Source organism: Protomyctophum parallelum (assembly GCF_964188405.1).
Source record: "Protomyctophum parallelum genome assembly, chromosome: 6".
In the NCBI taxonomy this organism is placed as follows: domain Eukaryota; kingdom Metazoa; phylum Chordata; class Actinopteri; order Myctophiformes; family Myctophidae; genus Protomyctophum; species Protomyctophum parallelum.
This window is the reverse complement of record NC_139701.1, coordinates 27,590,000-27,604,415: the sequence shown is the minus strand read 5'-3', so window position 1 is coordinate 27,604,415 and position 14,416 is coordinate 27,590,000. Positions and strand designations below refer to the sequence as shown.

Genomic DNA, 14,416 nt, shown 5'->3' with positions numbered 1-14,416 from the left:
AAGCCAATCATAGGTCATCTGAATCAAATCTGAAAAATCAGTACACATTATCATGTAGGCTATCATGTAAGTTTTAGACTATAATTCTTGAATAGTAGGTTGTACAAATCACACCCGTGTGAAGTGTCAAGGGCCGCTCTTATCATCATACATCATCTCATTCTGGCCAATCATAATTTGCATCCTCCCTTTGGTCTTCGATGTTTGTTACACACTTTTGTCTTCAATGTTTGTGTTTACACAAACCCTCAAAGCTGGACATAGGAGGGGCTAGCACCCCTCAAAAATGTTAAACCCATTTCTGCATGACTGAATTATTTAAATTTTCAATTTCCTTCAAAACGTGAAGAGGCGTGTTATTAGGGCATAGCAGTGGTTCCACTGAAAAATCAGCCATTCATTTTTCCCATAAAGATTTACAAAAACATTTCTATAAATAATTTTAAGCCATATTTCAGTGGAACCAAGAAACCACGCCCACTGATATGCCCTAGAGCACCACCTTGAGGTCCATTTGAGTAAACTGGGAGTGTACGTCTAAAGTTTCAAGCAAACGGGTTCAACGGCGCCCGAAATTAGCTGCTCTCAGAAACACAGACACACAGACGGACATGGTTGAAAACATTACAGCCTGGCAGAGATAACAAAATAAAACGTTGCCCATGTGTCAACACCGAAACAAGATTGTCCTGTGCGTAAGCTACGGCTACTACAGTTTAGCACTCTCACAGCCGCTCTCACAGCAGAGTGGCTGTGAGAGGATGCAGCCTGCAGGCATGGGAACACTGTCTCCTCATCTACTTCAAATCCCATAATTGCATAAAGTGGGACAACAAGGCATTCTGTATCAGTTAACAGTATAGGAAATGGGTCCATGGGGCTTTCCATATGACAGGGCCTCTTCAGACAAGAGGGCTTTTAGCATTTCAGCTGTGATCAGGTTTTCTCAGGGGCTCAGGCACACGTCAGTGTGGGTTACAAAGCTGAGCCAAGTAAAGAGGGCTGATCTAACCATTAACCTTACAGATGATATGAGGGAAGAAATACATAAGGAATGACGCTCTCATTTAAATGACTCGGGTCTGTACTGTGGCCATTGATGCTCCCTTTCCTCTCTCCCTTGCACGCACGCACGCACACGCACACACACACACACACACACACACACCTCCGCACACATGGAACTGCAGCAGAGGCCCATTTTAAAGCGCACCTGTTACCGATTTAAGCAGGAGGAACATGTCACTTGTCATATAGTTGGAGATTTTGAGGGTCACCCATCTTGGCACAGTCAGTAGCCAATCCAATTTGGATAAAATATGGCACACCATAAAACCTCCCATAAAAAGTTGACTTTTATCCCTTTTATGGGAAATGACTTGCACGGTGACCTCTCCAGGTGAAACAGGGGAACTCAATGAAGACATGCAGCAAAGTCACCCCTGCGCTGACCCTAAAGCTAACCAGCTGTAGTCACTGACAGTTTCTCTCAAGCCGTACCCATCGAATTTATTTGGAAAGTGATGTAATGGCCTTCATTAGAGCCTCCATGTGTTTCAGAGGGCTTTTTTCTTTTTTTTGCTAACATAGCCCTACAGCAACTCTTTGGATTCAAAGGGCCCTCCAGTCTGTGGTAAGTGCTTAATCCCTCTCATATGTGCACGGCTCCAAAACACGGCTCAACAAGGCCTGCTAGCTGGCCTCCACTATGCACAGAATGCAAATATTAACATTGAGGGTCCTCCAAGAAGGGTGACCGAAGTTTGGATGCTCTGAGTGGCCGCATGTGTGCAACTGTGCATGTGGATATCACAAAGGGAATAATACATCCCAACCAACTGTATAAGGTGTCGAAAGATTAACTGGCGTGTAAAAACCAAAGTCGGCCATGTGAAACAAAGCACTTACACAATTAAATGGCTTATTAAAAAAAATAATACAAGGCATTCATTACTGTACTGTAATGAGAGGCACATTAATCACCGGAGTGAGAACGGCTCCTTTTTGTTTAGTTGCTATAATACCACGGAAATGACAAATATATTAGGCAAGCATGGACGTCAACAAACACACAACTCAAATGAGGTCACTTCCATTGAAGCTCCCTCTGCTCTGCTGTGGTGGTCTGACAATGTTCCTATGACAACATTGTTAGTGGGATGCAGTGCAGGATCACACTTAATCAAAAAAAAGTGGGTCAAAATACCAGCCAGAAGACATCAGGAAATGCTTCTGCAACATGCTCACCCATAACCACCCACCTCACAGTGTTGATGCCCACTAAAGGATTTAATGAATATAAAGCTATATCTTAAGATCTGGTCATGTGAATTGGCATTTTGGCAAACCACTTAAGAACATTTAATGATTTCATCATTTATTGGAGACTAATAAAAACTAAAGGCTCCAGCCACTTCATACAGCAGGAGGCATCTTAATGAAAGCAAAGATTGCACATTAACAGGGTAAAAGACCTTTAATCGCTAGCGTTGGCTAAAAGCTTCATTAACTTACTTGTGGTCCATTTTTTCCAATGTTTCCCAGGTCTCCGTTCTCTCCCTGCAAAGAGAAAACATCAAAAAGAGTTCTGGTTACTGTAGCTTCCTGTGCATAAAGCCTTTTCTGTGAGTCCCTTGACTTGCCACCATCGGCTCTCACAGCATGTGAGATAAACAAATGTGAGAAGCCCACGTACACACATATGGAAGTGGGTTTTATATAATGTGTTGCTTTCCACTCTAGGTAGTTATTATGCATAATGACAGCCCAGAGAGAGTTCCTTGTCTTCGTTAATTAAGACACATGCAGAACATGTTTTGAACCTTATCCTACAACTGAAGCAGCTCAGTCACAACACACAAGGTCGCAGAACCATGCATTGGGGTATAATCTAGGATCATAAAACTGCTATACATTGCGTAATGATGATGCCACTGTATTTACAGTGGTTACAAGGCCCAATTACAGCCCGTAAAGTGAGGTGACGAAAATGTCTGGCATTCTGCAGTTCGCTAAAGGGAAAACTTAGAATGCAGGCTCAAAGATCGAGCTCTATAGAACAATAAAATGACCTGAAAGTCTGTGAGCGAGCTGCACTGATTAGACTGTGTGTTTTCATATAAATGGAGGAATTCAGTCCCAGCTCAGCGGATATTTAATTGACTTTTGGTTAGGGAAAATATGAGCATTTTATGAAAAATAAAAGTCTCACCTTAAGTCCTTCGGGGCCTGGTTCACCTATGTAACCTTTCCTTCCAGGTCTCCCCTGAAAAGAAACAGAAAAACACACACACAAACACACTGATAAAAGCCAAGCTGTTTCTTTATCTGACCATTATCGCTGCAACTTCCTGGCATTTTTTGTTTTACATACAAACTACCTGCAGGAGGCTGTGTATTAATCTATCCACACCTGGATACATGGATACTCACAGTGGGGCCAGGAATTCCAGGTGGTCCGAGTGGTCCCTCATCACCCTGCATGAAAACATTATACTAGTTCAAACACCCAAAAAAACACAGAAATGCACACACATGCACCCATACCAGCGCACACACCAAAGGACGCATGTACGCACACATACACACCCAGGTATAGTACACATGAAGAGTAAAGTTGTAGATCTGAAGCTGAAAACAGACTTCATGAAATAACAACTAACTTAATAGTCAGATGTAATCCAGATTACTGCTGCACAATTAGTAGTCAGTTGACATTCAAAAAAGCAGTATGATTGCGACTGTAGGTTGCAGATACTATGAACCTGCATTTCCCGTTAGTCGTGTCGTGTCACGTCACGCCTCCATATACTGTATGGTCACGCCTCGTGACACGTCACGCCACATCACGCCTCATGACACACTCCATATATGGCTGTCTCGATCTTGTCAAACGTCAAATGTCCTAATACAATCCCTGTTATGCCCATACTGTATATGGGCATGAAAGGCCGTCATAGGCAGACCTGTTATGTATCCCGAGAGAAGACAGACTATGCACCACTGCACACAAAAGTGGAAACCGAGCTACACTTCCTAACCATCTGTCCACTGTACCAAGACATCAGACACATACTTCCCACAGATTACAATCACCCACGGAGATTTTGAAAACATGACTAATGACAAAAAACTGGAACACAACCACCCTAAAGACTAATCATTGTGTGTATTCCTGCACTATACATCGAGTGATCTTGGTAGTTGGTACATAGAAATTGATTTATTGAAGACTCTGACTTTCAAATGTGCATACATTTTGTTTTGATTGTATTGTTGTATTGTGCATTTTGCTTTGGCAATGTAAACGTATGTTTTCTCATGCCAATAAAGCCCTTTGAATTGAATTAAATTTAATTTAATTGACAGTCTCATGATAACCAGTGTGGTCGCCGCGACGTGAGTCACACTTGCAAATAAACTAAGTTGGTACAACACATGGATCTCCATATGTGGAGATGACTATCATCACCTGGATCTCCTACTGTATATACTGTATGAACACTGACCTCATCAAACCCTGGATAGCCATATCATGTCATGGGTATGTAGCATTGCATAATGCGATCTCTGATATTACATACTCCTTTCATTCCTTTTCTCTCTGGGGCGGACTATGCTGAAAGTGCGCGCGTGTGTGTGTGTGCGTGTGCGTGTGCTTCAATGCAAGTGGGTTCTACACTAAATCAATGCAGTAACATTCAGTCCAATAGAATGGCGTTCGCTCAGCATTGTATGCCAGAGGCTTCTGTTTTTTTCTCTCTCCTTTTTTCCATAGCTGGAAAACTCTCAGCCTTGTTTTTATTAGCACCCAATGGTGAATCATGACTTCATTCAACGGAACATGCCTGGAGAGTCTTCACAAAAGACAAATCGTCAATAGCATCTACACTCCCACAAATTAATTAGTGGGGTGAAAAAACCTTCAGTCACTTGCATGTGCAACGGCATGCTTTAAGTTCGCCTCAGACAAATGAGCCAATGGAAAACCTATGCCGCAACCCATATTTTCCACAGTAACAGCCTAGAAGACGTAAGGATCAAAGATGGAGCAGGGATATCTCACCTCTATGCCTTTTGGCCCTGGTGGTCCCTGTGGTCCTCTGGCACCCTGCAGACCCTGGAAGACAAGAGCAAATGGATGCGTGCATCAACATACAGATGAACAAAGGGAACATTCAGAGCCAGTGAAAATAGTATATCATACACAATGCTTCACTGTAGCAAAACACAAGCCATATGTTTACACTGCTGGTACAGTGGTGACATTATGATATCATTTAGATATCAGTTATTTAGTGGTACAACATGTACCTTTGGTCCTGGTGGGCCGTTGGGTCCTGGTATTCCTATGTCCCCAGGAAAACCCTTAGAAAAACAACAGGAACAGAGGGGGTTGTTTCACCTGCCATGAGTCACACAACTGATTGGTTGAGTAAGTCTCCTCAGCTGTTATCTGCGTACATTATGGGAGAGCAGGGATATATTTTGAAATGTAAAGATGAAGGTTGAAGTGTGTCAATCAGATAGTTCATCTTTTGCAAATTTGTATCTGATGCGTCTAGCCGTCTATATCTGGGCTTATGAACTTATAGAATGCTTTTTATAAAACTGAAGTACTGTAAGACATTGATGGATAGCTAGTACTGAAGGAATGGAGGCTGAACCCCACCATAAACACCTGCCTTCATACAATGACTCATTGAAGAGTCTGGAAATGTTGTGTTGATATACTACTTTGTGCTGGTAGCCATCAAGCTTCACCACCAAGCCCCCGCACATTCTGTTCTGTTCTTGGATTAATGAGTCCTGCTTGGCTCTGGCACACATGCACATGGTACAGTATGTACATTAAGTACCATAATAGATGCCTGTTAAGAATTACTGAGCTATAAATGTATCATTGTTTATAGACTGTATAATCATTATATTCACTGTTGATAGACTTACAGTATACTATCCTGATACGCTCTGTTGTAGGTAGGCTGACACTGTCCTGTACATATGTCCGTCTCATATTGACTGTCAACAGCCTGTACGTAATATCCAGTATATCCATTCAGTCCATACATCCAGTTGTATGTTCATATTTATCAGTATCTATCTATCTATCTATCTATCTATCTATCTATCTATCTATCTATCTATCTATCTATCTATCTATCTATCTATCTATCTATCTATCTATCTATCTATCTATCTATCTATCTATCTATCTATCTGGTATTCATTCATACAGGTCATTGTCAATAGAGTTTTTTAGGTAGCATAAAAGATGGAGGCAAATGGAGAGAAAATTGATGACTGTTAGATTTAGATCTCTGAATGGAATGTGGAGGATTTGGGACAGTGAGATTACTTCACTGCTACTGTATCTCCATCGGCCTATAATGTCTTAAAATTCTGACAAATGGTAATTTAACACATTTTACCCCTGTTGTGCAGTAGTGTGTTGGTTATCTTTTCCATTCCCTTTTAGTAGTAATGTCTTGATAGATAGAGATTTAAACAAAGCACATTTATAGGGTTTCCATTTCTGCAAAGCAAGTCTGGGCGAAATGCTCTCTGAAGAGACAGTTTTAAGATATCATGTAGAAAGAAATATATAGCATGTTCATTCTGGTGGTCCTACCTCACTGAAATTTAAATATCGATTTCATGTGTTTATACTGTAAGTGTGGGACTGGCAACCATTGTAAAAATCACATCATGTCAACTATAGTACCTACGCCTAAATAGAGAAGTGCAATTATTTAAAAATAAAAAAACCTGGACATACATACATACAATGTATATGATTAGTGCTTCCATGTTGCTATATGCTAATTTAACTCCCCACATATCTTCCATATCTCTATAATGTATTTGTGTGATCATAACCCTGAGTGTGAATACACCATTAAAAAGATCCCCTGAACTGACCCTGAGACACACGCACGCACGCACACACACACACACACACACACACACACACACACACACACACACACACACACACACACACACACACACACACACACACACACACACACACACACACACACACACACACACACACACACACTCTATCTCTCTGTCTAATAGGAGAGTAAAGATAGAGCAAGCTGATTGTGCTTTATGGCTATGTGTGTTTAGACTGGCTTGCTATCAATCTCTGTCACACACTTACGCATAAATAACTGTGTCCAGCTGAAGCTGTAACTAATGATCTCTTCTTCTGCTCTGTCTCTACGTTGTGAAACCCACCAGACAAGAGATATAACTTCTCTTCCTTCTCATTTACCCACCCACTCTCTGTTATCCACTCCACAGAAGATCTGATGACCCATGAGCACAAATAGCACAAAATACTTTGTTGTATGACTGTTTCACTTGCCAAAAACAACAAGTCATACAAAGCATAAATTGGCTTAAAAGACAGTGTAGAGGTATGTCACATACTGTGCAGTACAACCTTCATCAATGAGGTATTTGACATTTACAAAGTGACCTAACGTTCAGCCTGCCAGTGGTAACGAACAGTGATTAAATGTGTCTTGAACTTGAGTTTTCAAGTTCACGTCGCTGACATCAGTTAAACCCTGAGGGTTTAATGAGGCCAAGTGCAACCTCTTAACTTTCCCAGCAGTCTCTTGACTCAGAAACACCTCTGGCCGCAATTACTGAGCAACAAAGGTCTACACAGCAAAACTAAATGATCTACTAACTAAATGATCATGAATATTGTAATCATTGAACATTTGTATTCATGAATTTAGAGCAAAAAAAGCATTATGCAAGAGGGACTATTCCTCCATTCAATGTTTTATAAAAGCATAATGATTTTGGCCTGGGCCATGGCTCAGTGGTCCAGGCACCTTGGCTGGTAATCCAGTCTGGCAGTGTGCCGTGGGTTCAGTGGTCCAGGCACCTTGCCTGGTAATCCAGTCTGGCAGTGTGCCACGTGTTCGACTCCCGATCCCGACGGCCCTTACTGCATGTCTTCCCCCCATCTCTCTCCCCATTTCCTGTCAGCCTACTGTCTGTCCCTCCATAAAATATATAAAATAAAGGTGAAAGCCACACAAAAAGCATAATGCTTGGTATCATACTACTATCCATAATAAATAATAATATTTAGTTTAGTTTTATTCTAAAACAGACAGTTCCAGTTCTTGATTCTGACTGGCTGGGAACCATTGTAAAACACTCCATAAACACACAGCTGGACTGCACGTATCAGTATCACTGCATCAACATGTTTGCAATTTAGGTTTTCCTATGCCATGTAAGAGGCGCGCGGACCGCTCCTTTTCATCCTGTGTATGGGCAAGACTTTACAGTCACAGGGACTACTTTCTTGTCGGTAAATTGTTATTAAAATCTGTTTTAATTGGGATATGGCTATGATTTATGATACCTGACGAAGACCCATAGGGGTCGAAACGTTGTCAAAAATTCCAGTGGGAGCTACTCAACAGTGTGTGGACATTCTCTCCTTCTCTTGTACGTATCTTTTTGTTCAGCACCTGAAAGTTGTTTACTGTTTGGTAAATCAATAAGCCACACAAGGTGGTGGTGTACCATGATAACGGCTAAGAGGGTTGGAAGCACTCTGCTCACTCTGTGTCATGTTCCCTACCATAGACGTTCTGAAATGCACAGTAAACCACTGCCTCTTGTGGCTCATTGCTTTAATAAATTAGATTTGTGTTTCGTGTTTTACCTCAGGTCCCGGAGGACCAGGTGCTCCCTGTTGTCCCATCTCACCAAGTTTACCCTGTTGAAAATACAGAAAACAAATGAGAATCTAAATAAACATTCTCAAACGTTTTTCTACTTTTGGCATTCACCAAACGTCCTGATGAGTGTGGAAGAGATGTGTTGTATACAGTATACACTATACAGCAGCCTCACAATCTAAATGTCAAACCTTTTTTTTTTTTTTTTATTTATCCATTTTGCTTCTGATCTGATCTTTACGACCAGCTACCAAACAAAGTTCTGCTTGGGGATGTTGAAGTTCCTTGTCCACACACTTTATATGGGGCCTGAAACAACCTGAATGGTGTGAATGGGTCCAAATTGGTTTGGTTTGCGGGCTAACTGAAATAGAGTACAGATCTCATTGTGGAACGTGTTTACAACGCTGTCCACGCACGCGCACACACACACACACACACACACACACACACACACACACACACACACACACACACACACACACACACACACACACACACACACACACACACACACACACACACACACACACACACACACACACAAACATTAGTGCGCGGCTGCACTTCGAGACATACACTGACATACCAGTGGGCCAGGTCTCCCACGAGGACCAGCAGGGCCAGGCAATCCAGCGGCACCCTGAGGAACACAAGGAGAAACACTGAAGTGGACCACTACCTCCCTGGGAGGGTCTGGATGTGTGCATCTGTTTGGAGAAGTAAGCGCTTCCCAACCTTTTCTGAGTCAGGGCCCACTTTAAAATCTCACATCTCACCCATCTAACATGTAATGTTATAACGTTAAGTGAGGGTGGGCCTCGTCAGATCAATTCAATCGTTTGTGTTCCGGTTATGATCAATGGAACCAAGATAATAGATATATTTAATGGTATTACAATGAAAACTTTTTTGAAAACCTTTTTTATTTGCCTTTTTATATTAATGTCATATTATATTATATTATATTATATTATATTATATTATATTATATTAGTGCTTTGCCAATTATTTGGGGGGCCCACTTGCAATACCCTCACAGACCATCAGTGGGCCCCTGCCCACAGGTTGGGGATCGCTGTGTAAGTCATTGTTTGCTGGTTTTCAATGAAAAACCTACCTTGTCCCCTTGGTACCCCATGTCTCCTGGTTCACCCCTTGGTCCCACTTCACCCTGAATTTCACAGCATCACACAGAGATATAACCCAACACTGTCCTGCCGCTGCCACAGTGATCACACAATACACTCAGAGAGGACAGACAGATGGACAGAAGATGACTATTGACTACATACAGCAGGGTTCCCCAATAGGCGGCCCGCGGGCCATTTGCTGCCCACAGAGTGACCCCTTGTGGCCCATGAAAGAATTAAAAAAAAAAAAAAAATGTTTCTTTTTTCTTTTCTTTTTTTTTTAAGGGTCCCAGATATAAATGGCAAAAAATTTATTGGGGAACCCTGACATACAGTATCATAACTAAAAACAATCTATCTATTCATGTAGGAACCGTTCGCCACACGGTTGTCCAGAACCGCCACAATAGGCCTCTGCCCGGGCTCTGGACAGGGCCCCTGATCCATATATGGAGCTGGCCTGTTCTGACATCACAACACTTGAAGAAAGGAGGAGAAGCAAGCACTCAGTTGAGTAATTCCAAGTAGTAGAGTGACGGGTGCACGGTTCAGGTAGATAAAGTTCATAGGAAAGAATACGTCCAGCACTCACGTTATATCCAATAGGATTGTTGTTTATTTTTCAATTTCCCCCGCAGCAAGCAACATACGGATGCCGAAACGTCCGTGTATATAACGTGAGTGCTGGTATTCTTTTCTATGAACTGACATCACAACGCGTGAATCTTTTCTACGTCCGAGCATAGACATGGTAATGCCCTGCCTGCCTCTGATTGGCCTACCGACACTCCGGCCGCACCAGACTTTCCTCCGAGGTGGAGGATACATGCTGGATAGTCTGCCGCGAGGTTACTCCGTGGTGGGAAATAATACAAGTAGGCTACGATAAGAGAATGACAGCTTGTCACGCATGACAGTAACTTTTATTTTTGTAGAAGAGGCAAACTAATATTGTTTATGCCGTTTGCTTTGATGGAATAATTGATTGTGTGTTCTAAATAAATTGTGTAAACGCAAATCATTATTGTACTGTACTTTTTAGTATAATAGTATTAGTTTACTATAATTAAATTAATACATGATAATCAACGCAAACGGGCATAAACAATATTAGTTTGCCTATAATACAAAAATAAAAGTTACAACTTACTTACATGGAGCCTGTCGCGTGTGCCAAGCTGTCCTTCTCGGAGCAGGACATTCTGGTGAGACCATGCGGGCGCATGACGGGCAGTGTCGGTAGGCCAATCAGAGGCAGGCGGGGCGTTATCATGTCTATGCTCGGACGTAGAATAGATTCACACGATTCATCACAACACTCCATATTTGGGCATGCCTGACACAGAACTCCATATTATAGGAATAAAGGGACACAGAGAGACAGATACAGACATCTCCATAAATGGGCATAAAAGGGACACAGACAGATGGGTGGAACGGGTACTTGACACGGATACAACAGGCATTGCATAGCCGGGTGGGGCATGGATCTCCAACTTCCATCGTTACCGAATCGGTGCTCCACAGCCGGGCACCGGTCTAGTGTACTTCAATGATAACATTATCCACAAAAGGCACAAATATCTCCCGACTCCACTGACTCACTCTGGTGACTCATAACACCCTCCACTCATCCACCAACTGGTCTAGGGACACACTACATACAGATACACTACAATAATAGAAATATTTAGATCACCTTATCACCTTTCAATCCAGGCAGGCCGGCTCGTCCAGTCGGGCCCTATCACGGAGAGAGGAAGGGAGGCAGGAAGGAGAGAGACAGAGAGAGAGAGATAGAGATAAAGAGAGAGAGATACTCTCAGTATCCATTCATCACGTTGAATGAGAGCCAGACAGCGGAGATAAGTCATATGGGGAAAAGCTAATCTGTTGAACATTTTGTCAGGAACCATTGGGAATCTATCAATAAATTCCAGGAATCTGTACTTTGCTTATCTCGCGAACCACTCATCCGATTGACATAATAATAATAATAATAATGAATTGCTGAGGACGCAGTGTCGGAGTGTCAAGTCGATTGGATGAGTGCGTGGTTCGGAATAGAAGTTCCCTGGCCCACTCTATACCCAGAACGGCAGCATTTATTATTACTAATTTATTGCACCCTGGCGGCCCCCACTTTGAAAAGCTTTGGTCCAGCCTGTCCAGCTTACCTGAGGTCCCACCATGCCAGTTAGTCCCCGCAGTCCCTCAGGCCCTGGGTCACCCTGTGGAGAGATGGAGGCCCAGAGGGAGATATTGACACGTACACACAGCACACACACAAACCTAACACCTAAACATTTTTCTTTCTAAAATAAAAAAGTGTATTTTACACTCGGGGCTCCGAGTGTTCCAACTAAGGACAACATCTTAAAGCGAAATTGTATTTTTATTTATTTTTTACTATAGAAGAGAGGCTGCGCTACCGCGGGTGAATGGCTGAAAAGTAACATAGCGTTAAGGAGAATTCCTTCTAACTCTATGGACCAGAGTTATGGAGTCGCTGAATAACAAAAGGTATAATTCCTGTGACCATGCCAGTAGCAGTGATGAAGATGATGATGCATGCTTAATACAAGGGATAAAATCCTTGTCAGTCACTCCAGGCCAGCTGAGACCAACACTGGACCAATAGTCAGAATCGCTATTCCAGTATGAATAACACAGGATACATATAAACACACACATGTACAAACACAAGTGCACGCACAAACACTCTCACTAATGATGTGATGTGAGTTTGTTGCGACATGACCTCACCCTTTGGGGCGAGGTTGCTTGTCGCCCTCAGGGTGTGTGTGTGTGTGTGTGTGTGTGTGTGTGTGTGTGTGTGTGTGTGTGTGTGTGTGTGTGTGTGTGTGTGTGTGTGTGTGTGTGTGTGTGCGTGCGTGCATGCATGCGTGCGTGCGTGCGTGCGACGTGTGTGCATGCGTGCGTGTCCTGAATGACCTTTGCCTACAACATTTCCATATGGCTAACATTTCTCCAGTAAGAAGTCAGTCTCGTGCAGACTGTGGTTAATATTCTAGTAAGGAGGGTTGGCAGCCCGCATTCCTTTTTTTCTCTCTTTTCTTGAATGACATCGGAAAGAAGAGCACATAAAAGAAGATACAAAGAAGGTTCTGGCCTGGGAGCATTCCTTTTTTGGCCAGCAGCATTAACCACTATGCTGAAGCAACACAATACTTACATACATACAGCAGACATGTTTGGACCACCACACTTGTCTTACATACAGTATGAGAGAGGGACTGTGAAAGTGTTTCCTTTTCTAATGACCTCATCATTCAGAATGGCCTTTAGAGGTCTGCAGAGGGCCTGTGAATGCTTCCCCCCGTGCAGCTGTGTAGTGTGTACAACAACTACCTTCTATCTTGATGATCAATATCTTCTTCAGTCTGGCCGAAGAAAGAGGCAAGAAAAATGCAACTGAAGAATTGCAGCTTAATGTGATGTCATGCAGGACATGTGGCTTGAAGGAACAGTCCATCTGGACCCTGTAATACCAGTGTTTGATGCAGAGGCCCCGCTGGCTAATGGTAGCACAGTGGGATGGACACAGTTCACACGCACTTCATAGAAGCGACTTTCAGATGATGGCACATAGGAAAACAACAATGTACACACATTTCTGTGTTCTTCAAACCGGGCCAGGTAGGCCAGCATCCCACACACAGGGCCTGCTTTCAAACTGGTGACTAGATGCACCCTAACCTAGTGGTTGAGGATCATTTTGCCAAGCCACATAAGAAACCAATGATTACGGACTTGACGAAAACCACATTGGAGCATTCCAACATCTAGTTTTAACCCAAACACTGGAGCAGTCTCAGAAAATCAAATAAAACCTAAAAAGCCATGGTGCCCAGAGTATCATATTACTTGACACGTTACATCACGCCAGGTCTAAGGAATGTCCACAATTAAATTATATGATACCAGACCTCATTGCAGTGTGGGAAAAATGTGACACTTGGATTCTGTGCAAGCATGTGCCACTAAAAGTGATTATGTAAATGTTAAAGGAGAGGAAAAGGAACTGGAAAAGTTAAAATTCTAATCAAATGAAATAAAATGCAAATAAAACTTAAAACAGCTATTTTGGTGTTCACCTAAACATTTCTTTTGTCATACACACAGTGAGGGATATGTTTCTGTCTGGCTCTCACACTGTTGAGTCATACATTGGCAAGGACTTCAAGTGCATACCAGAGCGAACACTTGCAGCTTTGTTGCTGCTCTTCTAGGGCACTAGGGCTGTAGTTCTAACATTGTGCAAGAGGATCGAATGAGTTTCACTGGAACCAGAAGCGTGTGCACCTAACTCATCATTGCAGGCAGCAAAATTCTTGTATTAAGGCATCACTGTCCAACACTGTTGAGGTGTTTTGTGTGAACTTATTTGAATTCCTTGTTATTCTCAGCTATAAATCCTGGCACTACGATGAAAACGGCTCAGAAATATGACAACCCCTGCCTCCTAATTGTTCTGGTATGGTTTAACCAAAGTAACACAAGACAAAGTAGAGTGTCACATATCAACCAGACTCAATCCAT

The 14,416-nt window shown here is 42.5% G+C and overlaps 1 protein-coding gene across 2 annotated transcripts in view; it reads right to left on the bottom strand.

Annotated features, from left to right (window-relative positions):
* Window positions 1-14,416, bottom strand: part of LOC310859763 (uncharacterized protein) — a 137,952-nt gene that overhangs the window by 54,710 nt on the left and 68,826 nt on the right. For both annotated transcript variants that reach the window (XR_014569337.1, XM_083766472.1), the window contains exons 15-24: window positions 12,031-12,084; window positions 11,553-11,597; window positions 9,841-9,894; window positions 9,310-9,363; window positions 8,705-8,758; window positions 5,314-5,367; window positions 5,066-5,119; window positions 3,433-3,477; window positions 3,212-3,265; window positions 2,515-2,559 (exon numbers count right to left, since the gene is read on the bottom strand). Coding sequence is in view for 1 of the 2 variants with exons in the window: in XM_083766472.1 (XP_083622598.1) it covers window positions 2,515-2,559; window positions 3,212-3,265; window positions 3,433-3,477; window positions 5,066-5,119; window positions 5,314-5,367; window positions 8,705-8,758; window positions 9,310-9,363; window positions 9,841-9,894; window positions 11,553-11,597; window positions 12,031-12,084 (513 nt within the window). In the remaining variant the exon portion in view is untranslated. The remainder of the gene's footprint in view (window positions 1-2,514; window positions 2,560-3,211; window positions 3,266-3,432; window positions 3,478-5,065; window positions 5,120-5,313; window positions 5,368-8,704; window positions 8,759-9,309; window positions 9,364-9,840; window positions 9,895-11,552; window positions 11,598-12,030; window positions 12,085-14,416) is intronic.